Source organism: Montipora capricornis, chromosome 6, assembly GCF_036669925.1.
Source record: "Montipora capricornis isolate CH-2021 chromosome 6, ASM3666992v2, whole genome shotgun sequence".
Classification (NCBI taxonomy): Eukaryota; Metazoa; Cnidaria; class Anthozoa; order Scleractinia; family Acroporidae; genus Montipora; species Montipora capricornis.
Window position 1 is genome coordinate 30,190,486 of NC_090888.1, and position 27,365 is coordinate 30,217,850.

General features: G+C 41.1%; 1 protein-coding gene across 2 annotated transcripts in view; it reads left to right on the top strand.

Moving 5' to 3' along the window:
* The first annotated feature begins 2,023 nt into the window (after positions 1–2,023).
* The window catches only part of LOC138051924 (lactoperoxidase-like), a 30,248-nt gene continuing 4,906 nt past the window's right edge, over positions 2,024–27,365 (top strand). Inside the window, exons 1-11 of one of the 2 annotated variants that reach the window (XM_068898239.1) lie at positions 2,024–2,318; positions 2,503–2,543; positions 4,877–5,254; positions 8,948–9,073; positions 12,382–12,576; positions 13,458–14,183; positions 14,880–15,342; positions 16,997–17,217; positions 18,790–19,929; positions 20,528–20,791; positions 24,983–25,054. In XM_068898239.1, coding sequence (XP_068754340.1) covers positions 2,287–2,318; positions 2,503–2,543; positions 4,877–5,254; positions 8,948–9,073; positions 12,382–12,576; positions 13,458–14,183; positions 14,880–15,342; positions 16,997–17,217; positions 18,790–19,929; positions 20,528–20,791; positions 24,983–25,054 — 3,658 coding nt within the window. In that variant the 5' untranslated portion in view covers positions 2,024–2,286. The remainder of the gene's footprint in view (positions 2,319–2,502; positions 2,544–4,876; positions 5,255–8,947; positions 9,074–12,381; positions 12,577–13,457; positions 14,184–14,879; positions 15,343–16,996; positions 17,218–18,789; positions 19,930–20,527; positions 20,792–24,982; positions 25,055–27,365) is intronic. The other variant, XM_068898240.1, reaches the window with a different exon arrangement.

Consider the following 27,365-nt stretch of genomic DNA (forward strand, 5'->3'; position numbering starts at 1 on the left):
TCAATTCATCCGAAACTGTTTGAGAAAACTGGGTGCCTTATCACAGCTGATGGTTCACATGACGACAAGATCAGGCCCCAAGGACTGGACATGTATACATTTTAGAGTACTGTATCGTGTGAAACATCAACCATAAGGAAACTGTAGTTCTTTGAACACGAAGAGGTGCATTTACTGTGTTTGTTTCATTTCATATACACTGTAGCACTATTCTATGATCAATTGTAATGATTCCATCATAAAATGAATGTGACCAGTAAATTAAGGCAGAAGAACTTTTTTGCATTTTTACTTATTCCATTTCTATTTTATTTTGTATGCAAATATATCTGAAAAGATACTTTGTTTATAGATAGTCTTGCACAAGGCTCATGACAAGACAGTTATAAATAATTATAAATGCTGTAACATAAAGGACCAAACCTGTTTTTTTCTGCTTGTTCAGGAATGGTTTCTACTGAAAACTTAAGAACTTAATTAAGAACCTAATTTATCCTAAATTGCCAATAACTACCCCTAAATATAAGAACCCTGTTTTTGCCAAACTTGGAAAAAAGTAGTTTCTTACATGCGGGTTTTTACTGTAGTTGACGAATACTTTAGCGCTTCCGACTACGTTGATCACTCATCATCAAAAGCGTTTTACATCCGAAGTTCATACATTCCTCGAACTTTTCCATTGTTCTTGTCAGTGGTAAACCAACCTACATCGCCTGCGTTTTTTAGCGAGCGAGTGCTAGATATATTCCGATCTAGTATTTTGGTCGCCATCCGGAGGGGGAAGGGGCAGGGAAGGAAAAATACTAAAAGTACTTTTCTCTCCCGACCTCCTCCCCTTCACAATTTTGTCAACCTCCTCTCGAGTGTACTTACTGCTTAATAATTGCTCCATTTTTTTCTTCGATCTTGCCAATCCAATATGGTGACCAAAACAGTCGATGGGAGAAAATATCAAGCACTCGTTCGCTATAATACACCCGGTATACCTGCTACAGATTAACTTGTTTAAAAACAATTTCTTATCTTGTGGATCGCGAGTGTTTAGAAATCGCGGGTTTTCTGGAGCCAGAGCAGCTCGCTGGCGCCGCGTAGCTTCTCGCGATTCTCGGTGTCCGGCATTGCTCATGTTTTGTCGTGGCGAATGTTGGTTTCAATGCATGTCTACGTAATCGTCCTCCAGGAAAGGATAATCTTCAGGAAAATATGAATAAACTAAACAGATAAACTGTAACTGATCGCAATCTTTTGACTTACCGTACATTGAGTGTGAACTGCTCCAAGAGAGTATAGACCGAAGGTACTGAAGGTACTTAGCAATGTCAAGCAATTATCCTCTTTGAGGTCAAAGCAAAAATGAAGCCTTAACAATCGAATGGAACACTGCTAAAATTCGAAACAGTCAAAGTATTAGCTGGAATTACACAATACCTGCAAAGTATCGATGCCAATGTTTTTTTCTTAAGTCTTTGGCGTGGAAGCTTTTACCATAGCATTAGTTGTCTACTTGTTTGGAAATCTCGCTGCAAAAGACAAATCCGGTTCGATAGAATCTAATTCCCTCTCTCAAACGTTTCTGGCCCGTTAAGCTATTCAGTTAAACGACGAACCTCTCAATACTGGTCTCTTGCTAGGTTTGCGGCAAAATACATTGCAGAATAATTGAAAAGTTGCAACTTGCTAAAATTTGCAGCTAAAATTTACAACTAAAATTTGTAACTTTCTAACATTATTCGGCCAGAAAAACGCCTTTAAAGAAAACAAACGCGTCATTCACGTAGATTGGACTTGTAAAATGGGAAAAGGACTCCCACGCATGACTCGGAGAGGTGAAGTAATTTTCCAGACTGAAAAAAATTGAAAACGTGACCTCCACAACTAAGGGTAAAGATAGCTGAAGTTCAAATACAGCTATTAAACTATTCAACAACAGCGGATATTTTTGTTCGAAAGAATGTATGGTCACTGAAGTGATATGTTTTTGTTGTGTTACACGTCAGGCATTTGTGGTGGCATTGTGTGACAAACAATGGGAAACATTCTGCCAAATAGTCACAAGAATATCCTGTCTTTTATCGGCAGTTCCGCTCGTTCTTCAGCCTAGAGTATTATTATTATTATTATAATTTTTTTAACCCTTAATGTCGGTTTGACGCAGTCAAATCGTCGTGCGTGTCCCTCGGGGTTACAAATGGATGTTGGGTCGACACGCCTTCAGCCTTCTGTCAGCATTTCGTGGTATTGTTAGCGCATCTCTGGCCAAAAGGAAGACAGAAGACTTGATAGGCCATGGGAAGAAATCTTGTAGTTGCCATAGGATTGTAAGTAACTTTTCTTAATATAAATATCCTTTACAAAAACACATCCTGTATCTCAGGATATCAGCAAACGCAGTTTCTTTAGTATATACACTGAGTCGACAATGGTCGATCAAAAGACTTGTAATTCATCTTTTTGCGCGCTGAAAAGATATGATCTAACGACGATTTTCTTCTCTCTTTACAGAGCAAGCATCCTTTTGGTTCAAATTACGGGATCCTTGTCGGGTAAGGTCTCTTCCGATGTTTTTGCGTTCCAAGTACTTGTGCAGGGCATCATTTATAACATCAACTGACGGCGACTCTGGGCTGGTGTTTGTCTAGGGATGCCCTCTGGCATTGACAAAATGATTCACAATGAACAAAGATACCTGGGTTTCGTCTTACGCTATCGTAGAGTTGTGATTGTGTCAATAGACACAAAGACTACTTGTTCACTCAAAATATCGAATTACGGCATCCGATAAAGAATGAAAGTGAATCAACGAGTAAAGCCGTGAAAATGTTGAAGTGTTTAACACGCACGCACGAATGTAGTCAATCTTCTTTCCCAGTAAAATTAGAAAATCGCATGTAAGCAAATGGAATAAGTTAGATCCCTGATAGTATTTACATCAAATTTGAGGCATATTGTTGGAAAATGGAACATGCAATCAGTCGTCTTAAGTTCTGGATTGCAAGGGAAGAGTATTTTCTCACAGACAGCTACGGTCTGCAGAACAGGCGCACTTTTTCGGCGTTGAGCGCGAAGTTCGAGTCTCGCGCGATGGGTGGAAATCTGTGCTCGTCTCGCGCGTGCTTTTGTTTGCCGAAAAAAGGGAAAAATTACACTTGTTTCTGCTGGCAAACCTACGGTTCATGAATGATCCCGGAGCATATAGCACCACAGCCAGGTGAAATTAAATGGAAGGGAGGAAGATGTGAGTACACCGAGAAAAGTACTTTTTTGCTGACCATTACTCAAGCTGTACCTTAATTCTAAAGGGTATAGCCGCACTATTTATTCCATAATGGTCATATACAAAGATGTTGAATTATCCCTTCCACTGAGGTCTTAACTTCGGTGTTTTCCTCTGGTCAGGCCTTGTTCCCCATTTTCATATGATAATTTGAGCATCTGGTATTTAACGCATTTTGGTTAAAAAGCTATGAAAAATCAACGGGGTATAAATATAACAGATTTAACCCCTTGTTAGTCGCATAGTTGCTCATGCGGTACATGAAGGTAAAGGAAAGGAAAGGAAAGGAACTTTGTTCAAGTGTCTAGTCTTACTAGCGCTCAAGCGCTAATTGGGGACACACGGTGAACCGAAATCAACAAATCAACGGAAATCAAATCCGTATGTAAAAAGCATGGTTTTCACTAGCGGCGGAAGCACAAGCGGAAGCACAAGCGCAAGCATAAGCAGCATATGCTAATGAAAACGAACGTGGACACAAGCATCAAAATCAACTATTCTAACCGCCATTTTGTTCAAATGCTCAGATGCAGGGAATCTGGAACGAGTGCTTTAATTGGCCAGACGAAACAGATTTCCTTGTGCTTATGCTATGTTTCGTTTTCACACGACGCAAGCGAACGCAAGCATAAGCGCAAGCACAAGGAAAAGGAATTTGCTTTTAATCCTTGTGCTTGTGCGCATGCTTGCGTGAACCCATTTCCGCGGTGAAATAAGCGCTCTTATGCTTGCGCTTGTTCTTTCGTCTCTAGTGAAAACCAGGCTTAAGTGTCAATTTGTTGGCCCATTGTACCCTTGAGAAAAAGAGAAACCTGTTGCCTTTAGGAGTCACTGAATGAGCGCACTTGGTAGCAAAACTCCACACCGGCACGGGTACTGCGGCGTTAAAGGGTTCAGAGGCTCTTGAAGTATTAAATGACTCGAGGCAAGTTTGTCTGAGTGATTGGAGTAATCATCACCAGACCTTCAACCGCCTCTTACAACGGCCGTCGTCGGGTCGCTTGGTGCCTGTTGAAAAAATTAACAAAGGAGTTCCTCCGATTTTTTTCGCAATCGTATGCGACAACAAACTCATTTATACTACTGTAATGGAGGAGATTGCACATGTTAAACCCAGTAAATGAAGATGATTTTCTTGGATGGTGACTCGGGGAACTCCAGTCGGAAAAAATCTGAGTACTCCTTTGCAGGAGTTAATATTACGACCTTCCGATTACTAGTTGGGATGCTCTACCACTGAGCTATAGGAGACTCATGGGAGCTACTCTAGGCCAAAAAAACTAGCTTTTTTGGCCTACAGTAGCTCCCACGAGTCTCCTATAGCTCTTAACCTAGGTTCAGTTAAGGCGACAATTGTCCCGCGTGCCATACTGTTAGGACGGAATTTTCGAAAGAGTGCATGCTAACAATATAGCGAAGGATATAGTGTTACAAGAAAAAAGTTCAAATCGAATCTGAGACCACGCTATTAATAGTTTGAATGCTCTGTCACTGAGGTGGGCAAGACTCGTGGTTACTAGGACATTAATCTTTGGTCACGTGACAATTATCCCTGAGCCACCATAGAAGAAAATCATCTCTTCATTTCTTTCCTTAATGAAGGCAAGTGCCAGCGTCAAATCAATCATGTGACAGGACTGGGTGGTACGATAGAGTCACCGGGATATCCACAGAATTACAGCCCAGTCCAGATTTGCATATGGCATATTGCCGTGAAAAAAGGCTTCAGGGTGCACATTCACTTTGAGCCACGCTTTGACGTTGCCAGGACAGCGTATTGCCGAGATGACTATGTTCTGATCAGCACTCGAAGGCAAAGATTCAGTGATTATCGCGTTTTTCGGAATGGCAAGGATTCGGTCCTGTTCTGCGGAAACGAAAAACCCAGCAATGTCACGTCTCCAGCTAATGAATTGTGGATTCGTTTCAAATCCAAGATTGGCGGCCACACTGGGTTCAGAATGTCGTACGGTGCTGAAGGTAAGCATGTCATTTAAAGCAAAGCCCGTTACAATAATTATTTGTTCGAAAATGTTTTGTCATTCCTTGTGCATTTATCTAATGAGAGAAGTAATTTCCCCCTCAAAATTACAAAATGTTGGCGCAATACTAAAACTTGATGAATTAAGATTTCCGAGGTAAGAGCGGTCCTGGGTAGGAGTGTTGCTTATGACACGTTTCGACAACCGGTGAAGAGAAGTCATTCAAATAGTCAAGTTACTTGCGTTGTGTTGGATTCCCCTCCACACTCAATGGCACTCCTTCGGTGTTTGAGAATTTTGGATGAGATTTCTGTATGTGTATAAATTTCTCTTGATTAAACGTGAAATTGTTCACTGAGTTTGAGGACTTCCTCAAGAAGAAAAGGTAATCTTGCAGTAATCTTGCACGTCTGTTGGAAGAGTGCTCAATAGAGCGTTTTCACATGACGTCACGGCTACCATGTTGTTGTTCCATAAAAGGAATGGAGGCCATAATGGTGTACTAAACTAATCTTCTGGGATTTGAACTCAATTTTTATGCAAATACTCTCGGAAAGAACTGGCACTGACTATAAAAACCAATCAGCGACCGTGTTCATAATCACAAATCATGGAAGTGAAATTCTAAACCGCCGTGATCAGAGGTTCGTATTTTTCGCCTCTCCATTTTAACCGCTCCCTCCTCGCAAAAGAAAAATAGAGCCACTGGCACCCAGGGTAAAGTAATCGGGGAATCAAACCGAGGAGAAATCGGAATTTCCGATTGACGCGACGTTCCGTTCTGGGGTAACTTCGTCAGCTTGTCGGAATCATAACAGAGCACACCTTGTTTTTTGTTTCGTTTCAGAAACAAAACGCATCTATTTTGACAAAATGCACAGTGACGTAAATTGTCAATGAAAGTAGAGTTTGTAGTTGAAAATGGAAGCATTTTTCAGATGCAAAACAAACTTGTGAACACTGATAACATCACGTTATCCTTAAATTATATCAATTACGATGATAGTGCATAAAAGCCAAAAAATGTTCAGTCGTTATGTATACATGCACACATCGTTTGCATATTTTTAATTTCGTTGTGGTTTTCTTATTGCATGGTACACTGAAGAACAACTCAGTTTGTAGTCCAACTTCGTGTACCACACGACGTTAAGTGCATGTTTAAGAACGTCTGCAAGCTCAATTACATCGCAACTGAAATAGACGTTTATATAAAAAAAGAGCTTATTTTCTTTTACCCAGCAAGTGGTTCACACACCAATGGTAGCTATGCCGACCGCCGCAAGGAAAAAGCGTACATAATGGCAAAAACAAAACCTAGCTTGAACAAACACTCAACTGGAATCGTAAGGAGAACGAAATAAACAATATGTGCGACTTTCGTGAAGTTGACGCCGTGAACCATGGTTCAAAGAATTACAGACACCCTACAAAGAAGCAGTCCACATTGTCTCAAATGAATGGAAAAAAAAAAACTTGTGAGGGCACAGTTCCTGCATGACCACCCTCAATGGAGGAAGTTCCGTTAACCTACAAATGAGACCGAGCCTAAAAACGGCTGCGAAGGAGGCTAACAAATGATCATGAGTAACTTGACGGGAAAACATTAGCGCTTTGGACTAATGACGTCATGAAATTATAGACCCCCAAGTGAGTCTGACAAGCAAAGTTCAGTCTGTAAGAGTCTCAAGGGAAATGAGGCGTAATGTTCGCTTCAATCTTTTCGGTTTTAATCGACCGTGTTCTTGGCTCTGTTCTCGAGATAGAACCAGAACAATACGCAAATGAGCAGCTAGAATAGTGTTTAAAATGTAGGGGGCTGAAATTGACGAGCAAACGTGACGACCTTTTTAAACGATTGACGGGCTGTGTAAGGTCGTGTAAACATAGGCAACCCAAGCTCGCGTCACTACAGACAGCCGTTGAGAATTTAAACGCGTTATAAGACTTTGTATGGGAAATAAAATACAGTCGATTATGAAGCCTAAAAAATGCTCAATTTAACGTTCAATCAATAAAATGAATCAAAATGACTCACCTCTGGTATATTCTTGTGCCTTTTGGAGCTTATTTTACAGTTTCGGGAAGTCCGTGTTTTCAATGTTCTAAGACGAAGTCAAGGCTGCACACTACGGTTCCGACCGTTGTCAGCTCAGAGGCGGTTTGCGACTCGAAAATCCATCCCAGCCAAGATTTTTTTACGCAAAGCTAAAGCCACATCATTTGCGAACCCCAGTGAATGTTTTTTCGTGAAAAATCCCCACGCACTTGGCTGGAAACGAGCATTTTCTGCTTCAGATTCCATGATAGCTGATGAATTTAACAGCAACTGATCACCGATGAGGACACGGAGCTTGGGTCCGAGGTCAAATTAACTCCATCCGATGGAGGTACAGTCATTTCATGTACAACACTTACCCCATCCTCACAGCGGCTTCTCGAACAGCTCCATGGTTACGAGTGACGCGATATTAGATGTGGGTAATTTTCTATCAGGTGCCATTTCCCCGTGTGCGCAGTGTTATTTTGTGAGAAAAGTCAGAATTGTGTTACATTTGCGTTTTCATCTTTTAGTACATGGCCTCTTTTTGATGGAGAATTTCAGTTCAGAGAGATGCCTTTGAACACTGTTCTCTGGGTATCGTCTATTTTTGAGGCGTATTTCAAAGTCTCGTGCGTTTTCCAAAATTATAATTGGAAAACTTTGTTATTCGAAGCGGTAATGCTTTTCCTTTTATGAACGTTCTTGTTACTCCTGGTGGACATCAGGAAATTCTGTTGTGGGATCTTTTGTATAGCACAAATATGTGTTTTTCACAGTTAAGAATTCCTGGATTCAATCGATTAGCCAAGGCTTACATTTCTCGATGTATTACGATGGTCTTGGCAGCGGTATGAAGACTTTCTCTCCTGATTCCTGGAACTCTTTCAGAGATTTCGGCAATTTATGGTCATTTATCTGGGTACTGTGGGTCCGATTTCCATCAACAGGGCTTAGTACAAAACATTCTACCCCCTTTTTACAAACGAACTCCACAGATTTATAAAGTTTGCTTCTTTTTTCCTTCACTATCGCTTTCCTCACTCATACATTTCCTTTCAGTAGATCCAAACGTTTGTCTGAGTCTATGCGGGGGGCTCATGTGACAAAGTCTATTTTTAGTAATAGTGCAAGGTGCACCGAGAGGCGTAAATGGCAATGCCGGGATGTACTGCCGAGACACAATGGGGGTAATCTCACCAAAATCTCCAAATATACCAAATTGTCAATTGTGGTGCTCTTTTGTAAAATCTGCCACATGATTTTGCCATTGCGTGCTTTTTTTTTGTTATTCTTGAATAATACGATGTGCGATCCACCCTCTACCAGGTACCCTACTGGTTGCTGCCCCGGCTGTACTTACCGCTCTCACACTGTGAATACCATACAGTTTTGGATCATGCCCCTCCTTCTGCAGCACCAATTTTACTAGATTTTCGGGCTCTTTTGCTAGACTATAAGACAAGGTCTCCTTTGTAAGCATCATCCTTTTTTTGGCACGCAGAATCCTACGATATAGCTTTGGTTTTATTATCAGTTATGTACTCGGACACAACCTTCTGTAGGACAGCAAGTTACGTTTAACAATTATCATGTTTTGACTGATAATGCGTTTACTCTTTCCTGTATTCCCACACACATTTATACCAGACATTGATGAGTGCTCAGAGTTGTTGAATGGTGGCTGTCATCAAGATTGTGTCAATACCCAAGGAAGCTTTAAATGCACTTGCCGGCCGGGCTTCCGACTTGTTTCCAATGAAAGTGGCTGCATTGGTAAGTGAATTCACTCTTACGTAGTTACCCCGAAGTTAAGTTTGATTCCATCTTAATGCTCGTCACTCACCGGATGAAACAAAAAAGTCAAAATCAAGCCACACGGTTAATTGGCCACAAAGGCTAGATAGAAAGTTCCCATGAATTTCTTTGACGTTTTCTGCAGCGATGAAGTACAAAATAAAACTGGTGACGTTTAGTCAGCGGAATTAAGGTTTATTATTATATGGCTTGTGTTTGTAGCCGATATAACGCGCGCTCTGATTGACTAATTGTGACTGAATTGTAGGGCATTATTCTCCCGTAATGCCCACGGGCCGATTACGGGCTATCAAAAACAAAGCAAAAGGTAATTAAAAAGCCATATAATAAACTACTTACTAACCGAGCTAGCTCGAGCCGTACTGGGGAATATTGGCCCTCGGTCGTTTTTGTACGGACCTCGCTGCGCTCGGTCCGTCCTGCCACGACCTCGGGCCAATATTCCCCAGTACGGCCCTCGCGCTCGGTTAGTAAGAAGTTAATACTAATATTGAACTTTGGGATGCTTGACGAAATGCTCTTTTTTTACTCGATATTGCCACAAAAGGATTCTCCGTTTCTTCTTTTCAAGTATTTGCTCTCCAGCGTATCACATGACTAATTAGCAAGACAAAATGACATTATTCTGAGTAGTTTTTCGCCTAAACGTTTAATTTATTCTGTTTTGTATTAATTTTTTAACGGCATATAAGCGGGTAGGTGTGGTATAAAAACCATTATGGCAGCTATCATTACAAAATTTTATTACCTGGTCGCAACGACGATGACAATTCAAACACCGTTCCACACACAAAATGCGCAAGCGTAAATCTTTTGCATGCTTTGTATGTTAGAAGTCATGAAGTGTCCCCTTACCCTTCTCTTCATTTTCCTCCTCAACTTCCCGGTCTTCGCTTCGCTTCGCTCGAAACGTCAGCTTTCAAATTTCTCTTTGGTGGTCAATTTATCATATTAACCCATTTGATGATAAACCCATTTCCGTGTTCCTCTGAACTATTTTTCAAAAATGTCATTGGCTCGTCCCTTTAAATTGACTTCTCAAGTAAACATAAACGTTTTGAATGAAAATTATGTGAAATGTCATTGAATTGCGGAATGAACATGAAATGAAGGATAAGAAAGATCATCGTTAGCTATGCAACTCGAGTTGTTGCCAGTAAGCCTGAAAGGCTTCAATGGTATTCACCTCATGAGCACGCAAATGCGCTGCACGGCCTGCACTGAGCTATCAAGCCAGTTAAAGTTATATCCCGCTAGAGGTGGATGAAATGTCACATTTATATGTCTTGTATTAATATTCAAGTCTGGATATTTTTAGGCTTAATGCATCAATTAAATTACTGGAGGCTTGCTGCTTTAAGGGATTCCTTAGTAGTAGAAGTTGTCGTGAGATTTTCTTTAAACTTTTCTCAATTGTTCTCTACATTATGGTGACTCGAAATGTGCAATTAAAAAAATTGGTCACTAAGCTCGTTTGCGAGATATGACTTGTTCAAGTTATTCAGTTAATCATTGCGACTTCATCTATCAAGGACAAGTTTGTTCTTACGCTACGTTTTACAGAATCAGGAAGCAGAGCTTTGAAGTAATTCTTGACATAAGGAAACAGTTGTATTGTACTGTTCAAAAGGAATAATTTAATGTTTGTTTTATGGCACAGGCACACGTCTTGAAAAGGCACTAACTACAAATATCCTCGGGTGCGTGATCTCGAGGAGACAATTTTGTGTCTACAAGTGATGGCTACGAACCCTTTTTTCCCTGTAACTTCGTTTTCTGACGAAAAATTTTAAACGAGGAGGAGTAGGAGAATAAAATTATGCCAGAAATAGATAAGTCACCAAACTCGTTTAGGAGAAAACAGAAAGCAAACCAAACTCGACCCCTCGAACAACACGTCTCCCCGATAGCGCGGTTTCACTTTCATTCTCGGACTGACATGGCACTTTAGCATCATCGAGGCTATCACTCGACGTTTTGTTTTGCAGGAGTCTAAAAAAGTTTCCCGTTTTGCTCTTTACTCTGTGCTCTGAAAATGACCATTCTTCTTTGTAACGAGCTTTCCCGCCCGAAAGGTCGCCATTTTGAAATGTTTTTGGCTACCTTCGATATATCCATATTCACACATGGCTACGAGTCTTTATGGTTAAATTTAAGCATTGTTTTGTTTAGAAATATCCGTTGAGACTGGTGAGACAAAGGAAACAGAACTGAGCCGTGAAATTTGACTATAGAGCCTCTTAGCCATGGCTGAATACGAACGTGGCCTACACTTTGTTATGCGCAGAACAGGATGCGCAGTGCAATACTAGGGAATCACCTTAAGTCGCTTAGTCACCGTAAGTCACTTAAAGTCACCTTAAGTCGCTTAGTCACCTTAATAAACTATTTCCAAAAGAAACCTTGTTGGTAGCCCCAGCCCAGAAGCCAAGGGAGATTTCCTGGGAACGCCATTTGAAAGGGTTAGGGTTTAAAGGCTGTGGTTATCTTAACCGTTGATCTTCCATCTGGGGCGAGGATTTGGCACTGAGGGGCTTTTTGCAACATTGTCCCTCAGGGTTTTCGACAGTTTTGTAAAGTAGCGGACATATTACCGGACGTAGCACGAACTACCGAGGGGGCTGGGGGCATACCCCCCTCCTCCCCAGGAATTTTTAACATGCTGATAACACTCAGAAACGCTGTTTCCATTGTTTCTGAAACCCAAAAATCAGTTTCCTAGGGAAGGCTGGGGTTCACTCAAATGTCTTTTAAAAGTAAGTAAGTTAAAAAAAATTAAATAATAAATAAAGCAAACCCCTCAAATATTGGCATCAAAGTACTGAACATGGAATGGGAAACAACCGGACGAAACGTCCAGCCTAAAACGAAAACCCTGGTCTAATAAAGGCCAATTTTCACTGGCCCACCAGCACAAGAACAAGCAACACGCTTTTTATTGGTGTCTTTCGTCCAAAGAAAAGGTACTAATTATCATAACTCTCCTGAATTGCGTGTGTTGATAGTGCTTATATGCCTGCGTCGTTAGTGAAAACTGATCTTAAGCTGTCTGATGTCCGTGTCACAGAACGTGGAGAAGGTTCCTCAATGCCAAGTATCTTTGAACACTCCAGGTTCAATCTCGACCCCAGAGCTCTTCTCTTGACGAGAGCTCTGAGAAACCCTGTCTTCTCATTGGTTTTAATAATCAATTGTCATCTTTTGGTTGACCTTCGAATAACTGACTTACGTATCAACTAAATTGTTCATTTTTCATTTTGTTTCAGAGGATGTTGTCATTTCATTCTCAAAGAGGCGATACCGCACATCGCTGTCAGTGAAAGCGGCACCTGGTGCCTCATTTTTAACAGTTCGTGCAACAGCAGACAACCCACAGATTCGTATCAGATACTTTATAAGATCGATAAACAACAAACCTTACAGTAGACAGACTGCATTATTTGAAGTGGACCCAGTAACAGGTACTGAATGGTAAAACACTTTGAATTCAGTGACTATATATATGCATGCATTTAGATAGCGTATGTATTGGGGTTCAAATTTCTTCCTGGTACAAAAATTTTCAAACCTGTTCAATTTTGATTTTCCTTTGTTTCAGATTGTGATAATGAATATTAGACTTAAACAAAGCAACATTTTAAACCATGAAAAATTTTGAATCACGATATAATATTATACACATTACGGAACGAGGTGCCGGATTAATTGAAAAGTTACTTATCGACTCAACTGTCATCTCTCATAGCCAGTTGATTTCTCTTAACCGATTAGTAGTACTTTAACTAATCACTTTTGAGTGTATGTAGAATATATTAATAATCAGAGGTAACCGTTAATGATAATAATGGTTAACTTGTCAATACCACTGGTGACCAGAATACGATTACATCAGTGGTAAGATCTCTGTGTTCTCCGTGCGAAACTAGCATAAATTAAGGTGTCTCAAACCAGTTTCAACAATTTCAGTACACGGTTTTATTACAAGGATTACATAACGGCAATTTTGTGGTACCATTTGAAACAACATGTTTTTGCTTAACAAGATGCAATCATTATTGTGGCGTAATAAGTCACCATGGTATATAAACGCGTATCTCTCACAAACGAACGGTGTGATTCCATTTTGCATTTCCATTCCATAGCTTCATTTGATTAGATGTGTTTGGTCAAATATTTTTAGATATAAGCAAGCATTTGCTGCCGGCGTGCACGATTGACCCCATCCAAGTTGTTATTTAGAAATCCACTGGTCGCATATTAATTCTGAGCAAACGTTTGCCTCATTGGTGATGATGTATAACACTCCATAAATACGTATTAATCTATTTTCTTTCGTTCCCAGGAACAATTTCCGTTCGTGGAGAGCTTAAGAAGAAAGCACGTTATCGTCTGCGAGTGGAGGCACGTATTAGTGACGACATTTTCGCTTCTACTTTCGTAATTATCAGAGTCGAGGCGGCGAATAAAATATTGAGTGCTGATCCTGATCAAAGTCTGAGATTTCCGAGTCCAATTTACTCCGTAATCATTCCATTTAACACGCCCGTGGGTCAGACCATTCTACATCTGAGAGTGGAAAAAAGCAAAAGGCGGAGCAACAGTGCTGTGCGATACAGGATAAATTCTTTTGATCCTTACCAAAAGAAAGCTCTTTTCAGTCTTGATCCATGGAAAGGCTCACTCAAAATCAGCAGGGAACTGCCACAGCTAGATAGCCCATATGACAAACCTGTCAACTTTGTATTACAAGTCGTTGCCAGGACTCAAGAAAATGAGCGGAATACCTTAACGGCCGCAACACGAGTTTCTATCGTGGTGGTACCAGAGTACCCTGGAAATGATTATGTGCAGTCATCGGTAGCAGTGGTTAAGAACACGTCAGAGGCTGTAGACAGCTCTCGGAGGCTGCGGTTTAATAAGAGTGCAACTTCGCGAGAGAGAACTGAGTTTTCTTTGCATCGTATGTTTCGTCGACTATCCCCTGAAGCTAAAAGAGTGTCCAAGGCAGACTTACGCTTCTGTGAAATCATACGAGAGTTAAAGCGAGAAGTGGCAGATCATCTGCTAGGTTGGTTACTTTTTATCATCTTTTTACTTACAATGCATGCCTCGGAACCTTGGAGAAGTCACAGTGTCTTTTACCAGAGCCGTATCTGTACTTTAATTTTTTGGGGGAGGGGGAGGGAAAGAGACTTGGGCAGTTTCCCATACCAGAGAATGCCCTTCTTACTGTTTCCGATAGGGATCTGACTCTAGTCATACGTTCTTTTTTGTTCTTAAGATAAAGGTTCTCCTAATCATAACCTATTACAACTTTAAGCCTCTTCATTGTGGGGTATGCTGACGAGTTTGATCTAAAGCGTATTGCAGCAGGATTATTGTGCGTAGTCCCTTGCCGTTCACTTTGCAGTCCTGAACCCCGCACCTTCAGTTCGCAGTCCTTTTTTTTTCTTTTGAGCTAGTGTTTTCTCGTCTTACCATCCTCATACAAACACCGTAAAGTTTGAGTCTTTAACCGTGATAGCGTGTAGCTTTTTTCACCTGCGTGATTTTATTTCATTAACGGTGGTTTTAGAGCATCATGTATTTCTTTTTATGTATCATTTGGTGTTTATCGTGAAAACTGAAAACTGTACCGGATTTTGTGAATTCGCGGCCCTGCCAAAAGAATTATAAAAATTGCATGATATGCTTAAAATGTAAAATAGACCTTCAGAGTTTATACAGACAAATTCAACAGCTCCAGTAACCATTTTGTCTCCAGATGACCGCTCACGCACGGGGGCAGTTTCCGTGAGACTGGGCCCAAGCTCAATTGCTTCGGCTGGAAAATTGTCTGAGATCGTGAAAGAAGCAAACTGCAGCTTCCCCGAGGCCAACTGTTCCGATACAGAATATCACTCAAAATACCGAACATTTGATGGAACCTGCAACAATCTTGAAAATCCCCTATGGGGAGCGGCCGCCACACCATTCACCCGAATGTTGGATCCAGTCTACTATGATTCAAATGGTCTCTCAGATCCTGTTGGGTTCCCTGATCAGCCATTTGCGCCTCATCTTCCTTCGCCGCACCTTGTCAGCAAAGTGTTTTTCATTCACCTCAAAGAAGCCAATAGAAATGACAAACGCTACTCTCACATGCTTATGCAGTGGGGGCAATTCCTAGATCATGATATATCATTCACAGCAGAAAGTGAAGGGAGTGAAAAGTGTTTCTTGCCAAAGTAAGTATTATTTCAGTCATTGCCTCATTTTCTTTATATCACTACGTAAAATAAAAGCAAATTCGAAAAGACTTTCGATGAGTCTGCGTGTGTAGTGAAGTACCGAAGGTCAAATATTTTCAAATTTCACACATATCTATTTATTAAACAAATGTTTTCACTTGAAGCGCGGGCAGTGGACAAAAGAGAGAAATGAGTGATCCTCCACTAATCTGGACAATTTAAGCAATTGTCTTTTATAGACACCTAAAAAATTTAGGTTTCTCCTACGTGATTCGAACCCAGGCCTCTTCCATGCCTGTACAACTGCACGGTTCCATAGCTCAGTTGGTAAAGCATTGCACCGGCATCGCAAAGGTCCTGGGTTCGAGTTCCGTTGAAGCCGGCGGACTTTTTAGGTCTATCCACCTCGCAAGGGTTGTTACCAGCTCCTCGCCAACGGGAGACTCGTTTGAAGTGTCATCATACAGTGCAAGAGAATATTAGATTAGAAAGCGAATCTGTGACCCATAATATTCATTTAAAATCTATTTTTAGATCGCGCCCGCTCTGCGAGGATTATTTTTATCTATTGTTACAATGATCACGCGGTTCACTCTCACACCAGCAACTGACCAATAAGGTGTCGTCTTTTAAATAGTCACGCAGTATGGCAAGGAACTAATAATAGAATTCAACTCATTTTCATTTTCATATCGGGATTTGCTCTCTACCTAACACTGTCTTGTATAGTAACGTTGCAGTCTGAATCTTTTCCCTACCCGGTTCAAAAGACGTGCGCGCTATAAAATCTGTTCACATTCAGATTTCGTTTTTGCAAATTTTCAATTCAATTTGATGGTGGTTAATAATATTGCCATTCGCACTTCTTTCAAATCAACAAGAAAAGGCTTGACTGAGGATAGCCTTCAGTAGGCCTTGATAGATTGTGCTAGTAAATTCCGTGAATAATGAGAAACAGTTGCTCGCTAGGTTGCCAGTTTATTATAGATAACCAATAGAACAATGACACAAATTTAACTTGAAGTAGTGATACAACATGGTTAATTAATTCTGAGTATCCAGCAGACTAACTGTTTAACAGTTGGTATGTTCTACAGTCTCTTATAGTTTACAACAGTATGTCTGCTTTCTGTTGTTTGGTAGCTGACATTGCTTATTGCCTCTTGGCATTATTGTATCCTATCATAACCGACGCCTCAAGGAAATCTTCAAGTTGTTTCTTGCTCCATGTATGAAATATAAACAAAATGGCAACTACAATATCATTGATCATCGATAACCGCTTGAAATTTCGAGAGTGTTCGAAGCCTTCTTTAAGATACGGCTGTCCTAGCATTCGTGATTTCGTGGGCTAACATCAATAGATAACGATTGCCTGCAGCAGTTTTATTGTCATTTAAAATTATTCAAGATATAATTTAAAATGTTTATATCTCTAAATGGTCATTGAGTACTTAAAACATTTCAAAGTTGCTCATTTGGTGCTCAAAACAGGTAAAAGTTGCTTGAGGTTGTTCGAAAGGAAAAAGTTGCTCAAAACGTTGCCCACCATAATCTATTGAGGCCTAGCCATCAGCCCCGCAAGCATAGCGCGCTACATAATTGTATGACTCTTGAATCACAAGTATTATATTTGTATTTTTTATTTCAGCTGTGACGGGTCATCAGTTGACTTTGAGCCTCCTTGCTATCCCATAATGTACCCAGACGGGTCTTCATGTACCATGTTTACTCGGTCAGCTGCTGCTTGCCAAACTGATAATGAAAACATAACACCAAGGGAACAACTTAACACAATCACGGCATTTATAGATGGATCTCAGATATATGGCTCGAGCAGCGAGGTTGCTCAGCGACTCAGAGATCCGAACTGTAAGTAACAAGGAACTTCCTCCCCTGATAAATTCAACAATTGTTGTTGTCCAACTTGCCACTTGAGGAATATCAAGTTGTTATGTTTAAGAAAGATGCCATCAAATGATAGCAATTAGTTGTTTAGATTTCCTTTTAATAACAATTTTGAAATACATGTTTGTTTCCTATTTTGGTACAACTTCCACTCTTTTCTGGGAGAACTTTGTGGTTAATGCAAATTATGACGTCGTTTCCATTAGCACCATAATCACATAATAAATACTCGAGGATATAGCCGAGAAAATATAACAAGACTCTTTAATTCCCACACGTGCTCAGTAACCTTGTTTGCACGATAATAGAGCTCAATTAGTTGGTTACAGCAACATGGCCGCCGTTCCATTGTTTAGGAACACCAACATGGCCGCTGTGACGTCACGTGAAAACACATGAACATTTTTCCCAATTCCATAATGCAATACGTTTTGGGGGCTCTTTACATAACAACATACACAAGTTAATTACTCTTGGGACTGTACCATGCTTCAGGGAACTGGATATTTTTTGTTTTAATGCAAATAACCCCCCAAAATGAACTGTATTGTTGGATTTGCAAAAATAGCGAATAGGCCTTTTGCATCTTGTGATCAAATGGTACAAAAACCACCATACTAGAATGCAAATTGTCCAATGGGACATCTAAAACAAAGAAAATTTAAATTAAATTTCTTTGTTTGATCTTTAAGGTGGGCAGACACGAGGGGTCATGTGGCAGGGACTTGTTTCAGCGACAGGTTGCAGCGACAAAAAACCTGGTACGCACTGAGGCGACATGTAGCAGGGAAGTGTAGCGGGGACATATTGCAGCGACAATATTACAACATTTGCACACACATGAAAATGTTGCGGATACATGTTTCAGGGATATGTTGCAGCGACATGTCCCCTCGTGTGAACTGATACTTTTTAAATTTTGCAACACCAAAACAGGTTCAACTTCATGGGACACGTCGCGGGGACATATCGCTGCAAAATATCCCTGAAACATGTGCCCGCAACATTTTGATGTGTATCCAAATGTTGTGATTTTGTCCCTGCTACATATCCCTGTTACACGACCCTCATGCATGTCGCTGGAACATGTCCCTGCAACATGACCCCTCGCGTCTGCCCACCTTTAGATTTGCCAGTGCGCAATTTGCGTTCCAGTATGGCAGTTTTTCTATCATGTGATGACTAAGCTGCAAAAGGCCCAATAATTCACCGCAGCTAAACGGAAAAAGCTACTTTAGCTGCATGTAGGAGGCCTGTACTACGACATCAACTTTTACACGCAGAAGGATTGTCAAAACGTCCTCTGTTAAGACTTGTGCCAAGACTTGTGAAAATGTCCTATCCTTTTTTTTTTGTAAATGTTCGATTCGGTGGTAATATTTGTAATATTTGTTCTGTGATTTGTATTTTTGACAAGACAATAGTTGCTCTGTGAGTGGTAATTTAAAATTTTGGTGCTGTTTCAGTATTTTGCAATTGTGTTGCTGGGACACATTTCGTCACTATCCGCTGTAAATTTCAAATTTGTTTCCATAGCAGGAAGAGGCCTCCTGAAGATATCTCGGCCAAGATACCTTCTTCCATTTGTGGAAACACCTTTCGATCCTCCTCTGAACTTGTGTCAGCTATTCGGTGGTTGTTTCGACGCTGGTGATTTTAGAGTCAACGAACAGATTGCCCTAGCGTCCATGCACACCTTATGGATCCGAGAACATAACCGAATAGCGGAGAGTTTGAGCCGATTGAATAAACACTGGGACACGGAAAAAGTCTATCATGAAACCAGAAAAATAGTGGGAGCGGTGCTTCAGCATATCACTTATAACCATTACTTGCCTAAAATTCTGGGCAATAACGCCTTGCCCGCCTACCGAGGATACGAAAATGTACACCCTGGTATCTTAAACGTATTTGCGACTTCTGCGTTTAGATTCGGTCATAGTATGGTAAGACCAAAGTTTGCTATGCTTGACGCCAATTACGATCCTGTTGCCCCAGATGTGCTTCTCAGAAATGCTTTTTTCAACAACAAACTTGTACAGAGAGAGGGCATTGAACCTGTGCTTCTTGGACTTCTAGCCAACGAATCGCTTGCTGTGAATCGGGAAATGGCGGCAGGATTGACGAAGCATCTTTTTCAGCAGCCAGAATCAGATCATGGCTTTGATCTTGCTGCGCTAAATATTCAACGCGGTCGTGACCATGGCCTTCCGGGTTACGGCGCATGGAGGCGCGAATGCAACTTATCTCACGCAGATATTTTTCAAGAAACAAATTTTGAAATTATAAATGCTACATCCCGACAGATACTTCACGAACTTTATGAAGATGTTGAGTACGCTGATCTGTGGGTTTCAGGCCTAGCAGAGGACCCTATTCCTGGAGCAATAGTTGGTCCCACCTTGCATTGCATACTGAAAGAACAATTTCGTCGTCTGCGTGATGGCGACCGTTTCTGGTTTGAGAGAAACGGAGTATTTTCAGATGAACAAGTTAAGGAGGTTCGAAAAACTTCGCTGTCTCGTATACTGTGCGATAACATATTTGGCATAGTTTCTGTTCAACGAGATGCTTTTATTGCAGCCACCAATGAACTTAAACGAGTTGAATGTACCGACATTCGTCAAATGGACTTGAGCAAATGGAAAGAAAATCAGCCCTCACCCCATCAAACGTGTAAGTTTCCTTTTCACCTTTATATATATGTACCTCGTAAAAGCCAAGAAGAGAGTAAACATTTGACATGTGATACAGCACGTGATCGGTCAGTTTGAGATCGTGTAAATGCAGACTGCAAACCGCAAGGGTAAAATGTTGATTGCGAAAAAACCCTAACAAAAGACCTAACGGGTTGAGTTCGGTGCTTTTTTTCCGAAGTCTGCCTTTTATGCTTAGTCAACTGGTCTACCGTAACCATTTTATTATGAAGGGATTAGTTTAAACATGAATTTTGCTGCTACGTTGGTGGCCTGGGAGTGAAACAAGAGAAAATTTGTTTTGTCAAACGTTCTGAGATAGATAAATTAATCACCGTACGAAATCGAGGATTTGTGAACTGACTTCCCGGGCGTTACAGCTTCGTTACAGCGAAACGTCATTTTACACTCACCGAATACTTTACTGGACAGATAATATTGTTACTTTCCTTCTTTCAATTCTACATTTAACTAGGATTCTGCAAATAACACAACATTTTATATAAAAGACCCCGAAAACTAGGATCGGTGAATGTTTTAATTTCTAAAAATCTGCATCACTTTCATTTTTTCGACAGTTGGCAGCTGGTCAGATTGGGTTTACACAGTAAGAAAATCCACAGGTTCATGGGCAGTTGCGAAAGCTGGTGATCTGTGCCCTGGTTCAGTAGTGGATATTGAATGCCAGCTTGCTGACGGTTCACCATCTAAATTGGCCGGTCAAGTGATTCATTGCAAAGAGAGGATTGGTGTGTACTGCAGGAACAGCGAACAGCTTGGGAACGACCCAGTGTGCGCTGATTACCGTTTCCGATTTCTGTGTGCCGACATCGAAAAGCCCCGTAAGTCCTTCGTTCTCTTTTCTTCTCATTTACACAGGAAAAAAAAAAACGGACGGTGTACGCATTTCTGTGGATAGTTTAATACAACACCTATAACGTCGTCGCAGATGTTTAAGAGTGACTGGAAGTATTAAGTTAGTCCGTGGTTAAAATAGGTACGATCAGCGTACGCAGGGTTACCTTTGTATGGCGTGAAATACAGTAGCAGGCTGAAAGGACAATGTAATGGCAACTCGTTTTAAGGTGGGCAGGCACGCGGGGTCATGTTGCAGCGACAAAAAAACTTGTGTAGTGGACACTGAGGCGACATGTAGCAGGGAAGTGTAGCGGGGGCATGTTGCAGAAACAAAATCACAACATGTGCACACACACACACATACATGAAAATGTTGCGAGTACGTGTTGCAGTGAAATGTCCCCTTCAGTGAACTGATGCTTTTATAATTGTGCAACACCATTTTGGGGGTGATTTTGTCCCCGCGACTTGTCCCATGTCCAAAAATGGGACGCATTTTTGCAACATGTCCCTGAAACATGTACCCGGAACATTTTCATGTGTTTGCAAATGTTGTAATTTTGTTCGTGCTACATGTCCCCGCTACACAACCCTAATGCATGTCGCCTCTGTGTCTATACACCTTTTTGTCGCTGGAACATGCAACATGGCCCCTTGTGTCTGCTCACCTTGATGTCCACAGGGAGCCGAGTAGTCATACTCACGATAACAAAATTGCATTGTTGTATGAAACCCAACTTAAAATCGAACAGAAACGGTAAAATGAATGAGTTGCCGGTTCCCAGGCTCCTTCGTTTTCCCCCTATATTTGCAAAGACTTCTGGGATCGCCAGGGGGCAAACAAACCCGTCGATTGCGCAGCTCGAAATACGCGTTTAGAACTATTCAATAAGAAGTATTTGTAGGATTTATTGGGAGATTAGAAACGTTCAATAAGAGGTATTTGTAGGATTTCAAGAAATATAAATCGTTCGAGTTTAAGATGTAGTCATAGGTGGTGGCGATCAATGTGCAACGGTGTATGGATGCCACAATGATCGTCGATATTCCGAGCGACAGATCAAACTAGTAATGTCTTGAGGTTTTACTCTCCTCAAACCAACAAAGAAATGGCAGCTTGGGAGAAACAGCTTCAAAGAACAAACTGCAAGGCCAACAAGAGCACTAAGGTTTACTGCTCTAATCATTTTGCCGGTGGATACCTTTGAAATACTTGCGAGAAGCCCATTTTGTATATGAAAAGTTATCCAGAGGGCAATAATGTGAAGGCCAGAGAAAACATCAAAACGAAAGGAAAACGAAAGCAACATTCAAAGCCAGATTCCGAGCCACTTCAGTGAAGCAATGCCGTGATAGCTTCTGGAGAAAGAGTCGGATTAAAGTGCTTCGTCCTCGCGCACTTACGAGTTAAGTTTTCCACTTTCAGTCGAGGATGATTTCACATTGACAATCTTAATTTTATTTTAAGTTGTACATTGCGTTACATTAGCATTAGATCGGATTGAAGAAAGGAATAGTTCCCGATCAGTTTTGATTTTCGTTTCAAAAACTGTATGCGATGACATTCGCTTTTCGGTAGTTTCAGTTGAAGATGGTTTAATTTCCGTTTTAATGGCTGTCACATTTTCAGAATAAGCCCTTACAGGTATGCTCTTGATCACAAGTAGCTGATGATTTGAGGTCAGATACAACCGCGGGTTGAATTCCAGAAGAATTTAGTGAATCGACCCTATTGACGCTCAGAAGAGGTGGTTTTTGTTTTTTCAGGAAGAGTTTGCTGTATTGTGTATTTGTTTTTGTATAAATTGGACATTATTCAGTGTTGACACTCTTTCCAAGCTTTGCTTTAACCGCTGGCACCGAAGCATACGATTTCACATTGTTGTCCTCGTCTGAATAACTTGACTTTTCCCTGTTTTCCCATACAAAATAGACTTTTCGCAAGTATCACAACGGTATCCAACGGCGAAATTTGTAGACCAGACTTTAGTGCTCTTGGTGACCTTCATCATATCAAATCATATCATATCATATCATACATCTTTATTTAACCTCGGATTTTTAGAGTAGCTTGGTGTAGCTAATATCTCCGAGAATTTACCCTCCCAACCATGATACCACAGAAGACAGACCACAACACCGGGAATTACACGCCCTACTTTTTGCGACAAGTGTGCGGGTTCTTTTACGTCCCACAGGATTATGAACATTGAAGGGTTGTGAGACGGAACCTCCGTCATATCGTCCTTATCCGAGAAGACTAGAGAGTCTAACCAATTGCAGGTGTAATTACAAAGGCAGCACTTTCTCCTCAGTTATTTAAAGACCCTGAGTGTTGGTCCGGCCGGAATTGAACTCACGACCTCCCGCGTGACAGCCCGGTGCTCAACCAACTGAGCCACCGGTGCGCGGTGTGAAGTTTGTTCTTTGAAGCTGTTTCTCTTAAGCTGCCATTTCAAGTCTTACAGGCTTTGTTGGATCAAGGAGAGTAAAGCCTCAAGGCATTACTAGTTTGATCTGTCGTTCTGAATATCGAGGGTCATCGTCGCATCCATACTCTGCACACTCATGACTACTTTTTTAAATTTCTAGCGCAGTCGACTGTCTCCTGATCCCAGAAGTCATTGCAAATGTAGTGGAAAACAAAGGGGCCTGGGGGCCGGCAACTCATTCATTGCTGTGTCCCCACCGTGGAGAATCACTGATTACTGGGCCTCATCAAGAGTCCGTCACCCAAGAGTAAGATTCACCCAAACTGGCCTTGTCCCCATCAGCGTTAGGAAAGTGTCTTTTTTCAACCAACTTTTCCGGGAAAGTAAACAATAGACCAAATTGGCTAACTCAATAGGCTATTTCCGAGTTCATGTCTGCCTCCTCCTCAAAGCGAGTCTAAGTGCAAAGTTTTTGTGATGGTAATTAGTTCTACTTTACATATGAATGAAAACTAATTTTCGTAACAAAAACTTCGCACTTCGACTTGCTTTGAAGAGGAGGCAGACATGAACTCGGAAATGGCCTATTTTGTACCCAGTTCAAACCCTTTGGAAATAAAACGTTTTGTTCCAAGTATTTCCATTTCATGTGAATGGTACTCAAAGGCCGTGTTTTCACGATGGCCGTTGTCTCGCTTAACATTCCTGTAAGTGGTTTGTTTGCAGACTTCGTTTAAGCGACTTAATAATGATACGTGTTTTCACGGGCAAGATTAAATGAGGAGAGAGCACTTGCGAAAGCGATAATAAAAATAAAATAAATAGCACGCCTGTAGTATTTCCGATTTGAATAACCGCAAACGACTTCTCATTTGCCGGAAGTAATTTCCAACTCGCTTAAGCTACCTGGTTTGGTGGCTTAAATTTAATGAGAATTCTATTGAAATTTGCCGACTCGCTTAACTTAAAGCGAGTTGGAAAAGGAACTGTTTTCACAGAATTTTCGGTTGTCACTCACTAAACGACCTGAAAAACCGCTCGTGAAAACACGGCCAAAGAATCTTAACCCCGGAAACTTTGGATTGAGGATACAACATTGAATTAGCTGATTTCGTCTATTGTTAATCCTCCCGCAAAACGTGGTTTAAAAATGTAGATACTTTTCTAACGCTGATGGAGACAAACATGATACCAGATTCTTACTCTTGGGTAATGGATTATTTTGGTTCCTTTGCTCGTTTATGACAGTTTTCGAACCGTAAGATTTTAAATTATCCACTTCCGACTGGTTTCTCCTCAAACGTTAACTTTTATCCATGTTCTTCCCAGCCAATGATTTTTCAATATTCTGTAATAATTACTCTAGTGTGAAAGACTCGCGTTTATGTGCTGTCTAATGAAAATTGAGCTTACAAATTTTCGAGGGCTAAACACTGTTTTGGGGGATATGGTAGGGTAGTAAGACGATTACCTTTATCAAGTTTTGTAACTTCGCTTTAATAAAATCAGCTTATAGTGAGCCAAATCGTTCGCTTTATTTAGAGAATCAAGTGGCGTAACGCTGACCCCTGCCAGACCATTCTGCCTGATTATTTCTTGGTTTTGTGGAGAATTTTATTTGGGCATTTATTGTTGCTCTTTTACGAGAGGCTGGCCCACCTTTTAGTATTATTTTCATGAATTGTAAGTGAAATTTACATTTGCTGATCGATAATTAATGTCATTTTTGCCGTGTTTTTTCAGATCCACATGGATCGTCGAGTGCTCCAACGTCATCAACTTTTGAGATCAGCCCCAAACCACAATGCGACACACGTTAGTGCTTAGTTTTAGACACGACTTACCCTCGTGAGGCAAAAGTTCATTAGGGCTTGATGGACCTATGAAGGTTTTATCCTTTGTTATATATCTTGCCTCAGTCAGTTCAAATGGTGCCCGCTATTCGTGGGATGGATCAGAAGAGATTGTATATGTGAAAGGACAACCTTTCGTTGCTGCGCAAGTTACGTTCATTACTGGCGTGCGATGATCTAGAAAACAAACCTCGACAAGAGAAAATGAGGGGACAGAGAAGGAGGCTCCCGGTCCAGGCCTTGGGATATGTCATGTCCACGAAAGTTATTTTTAGACGAGCAGAAGTCTTCCGAGACGTTCGCATGCAGGCCAACCTCGGTCCGATGTTTGAAAGAAAATATACCATCATTTTCTCTTTTCACTAAGAACCTGAGAGCGAGGCAAGACTGCATGCGGACGTCTCAGAAGACAGACTTTCGCTAGAACAAAGACTTCCACTCGTCTAAAAAATAACTTTCGTGGACATAACATATTCCGGCCAACGCCTTGAGCCTCCCTCTCTGTCCCCTCATATTCTCTTGACCTCGACATGCTTCTTCCCAGAGTTCAAATATCAACGTTTCATATCTACAGTATCTGTATATTCATATCCTATTCGGGTTTATTCCGAACTAAAAAAAAATGGCCAGCTCCCAGTTGGCTTGGGAGCTGAATAATTGGTTGATCACTGCATCGTTATCAGAGAGGTCTGTGGTCAAACTCCGTTCAAGCCTGACATTTTTAGGATTGCTTTTCGTCATTGCACAACTGCGATGGTTAAAAAAAAAACCCTTGGTCGTCGGATATATTTTTATCCAGTAGATAATCACAATCAGGATTTCCTAACCCAGAAGACTCGATCTTATATGGAATGCGGACCATGAGTTTACCGTATTATGTAGTTTTGGAACGGCTACTTCTAAACCTTTTGCAGAACAAAAAACAACGGTATTGCGTTCCGTGCCTGATCCATGATTTTGCTTTTAGCGAGTGGAATCCCTCGTGCGATTACGTGGTTGCGGACCAATCAGAAGCGTAGTGATTATCACGCAAAACCTGATTGGCTATTATTTGACTGGAATTGTATCCTTAATTCAGACAATAACGTAAGATGATTGGACAAGGCCAAATGAGGGAGACCGATACTTTTTGGTTCTGGACTTCTATCACAATCTAAAAAATGGGATATATGAAATTTACTCCATATATTTAAAAAATCATTTGGTTCACCTCGTTGAGGAGAAAATCGAACTCACAACTGACTATAGCCCCCAAGGAGCTTGATAGCTCTAGTAGAGACAGGGGCACCCAACGACCAATTTGTTGTAAAATGTATTATTATACCCCAGTTAATGAAAATAAATGTTATTAAGGCATTTTCAGGTGTTTTTCAGTGTTGCTGGGAAAACCTTATCTGTTCCTTTTTCCCAGCAAGACACACAAGAAATTTCCCAGCCAGCTAGATAAAATTGGTTGGTTTCCCAGCCAGCTGATCAAATTTATTTCCCAGCCTGGAATTCCGCGCGCTTTGAAATCCCTCGATCCAAAACGACCGAACAAAAGCGACAAAACCGGGACAAAACAGGTTTTTTCCGCAAGCGCAATCACTCTGACCAGCCGTCGTATGTTTGGTACCAGCCGTCGTATGTTTGTGACTACCCTCTGGGAGAGGGAAGGGGTTCTTCTTTTATTTATTTATTTATTTTTTTTTTTAGTCGTCCTCAGTCTTCAGAGTTTCTACAGCCACCTCGGGTTGAAATGCTAGAAAAAGTCAGTAATTCCCAGGCAAAACCTCTATCAATAACAAAATTTCCCAGCCAGCTCATCGAAACACCTGTATTTTTGCCAGCCAGCAAGATTCCTCTGGGGAACAGATAAAGTGAGGAACAGATTCGTTGGGTGCCCCTGTAGAGAAAGAACAGCGCAATCAAGCCTGGATTTTTTCCAGCTGCCTTTGCAACGGCTTAAGTTACTCAGCTATAACTGCGTTGATCTTTCCAACTTTTATTTTATCAGGGGGCGCTTACCATTTGTCACAAAAAACTGGTTCTTTCGGTGGGAAAACAAATGGAATGGTTGACACCAACGAAAATTTTATGGGAAAAAAAGGACAACCTGCGAAGGTTGCCTTCTTTTTCCACCTTTACCGAAACGACTGGAATTTTCTGTACCATTTGGTTGCACCACTAGAACCAGGCCCCGATGCAAGAATTACTTCACTGGCGGGCATTGGCCGCTACATTTATTTGTACCCAGACTCTTACGGCCTTCGGAAATGGACTCACAAATGACA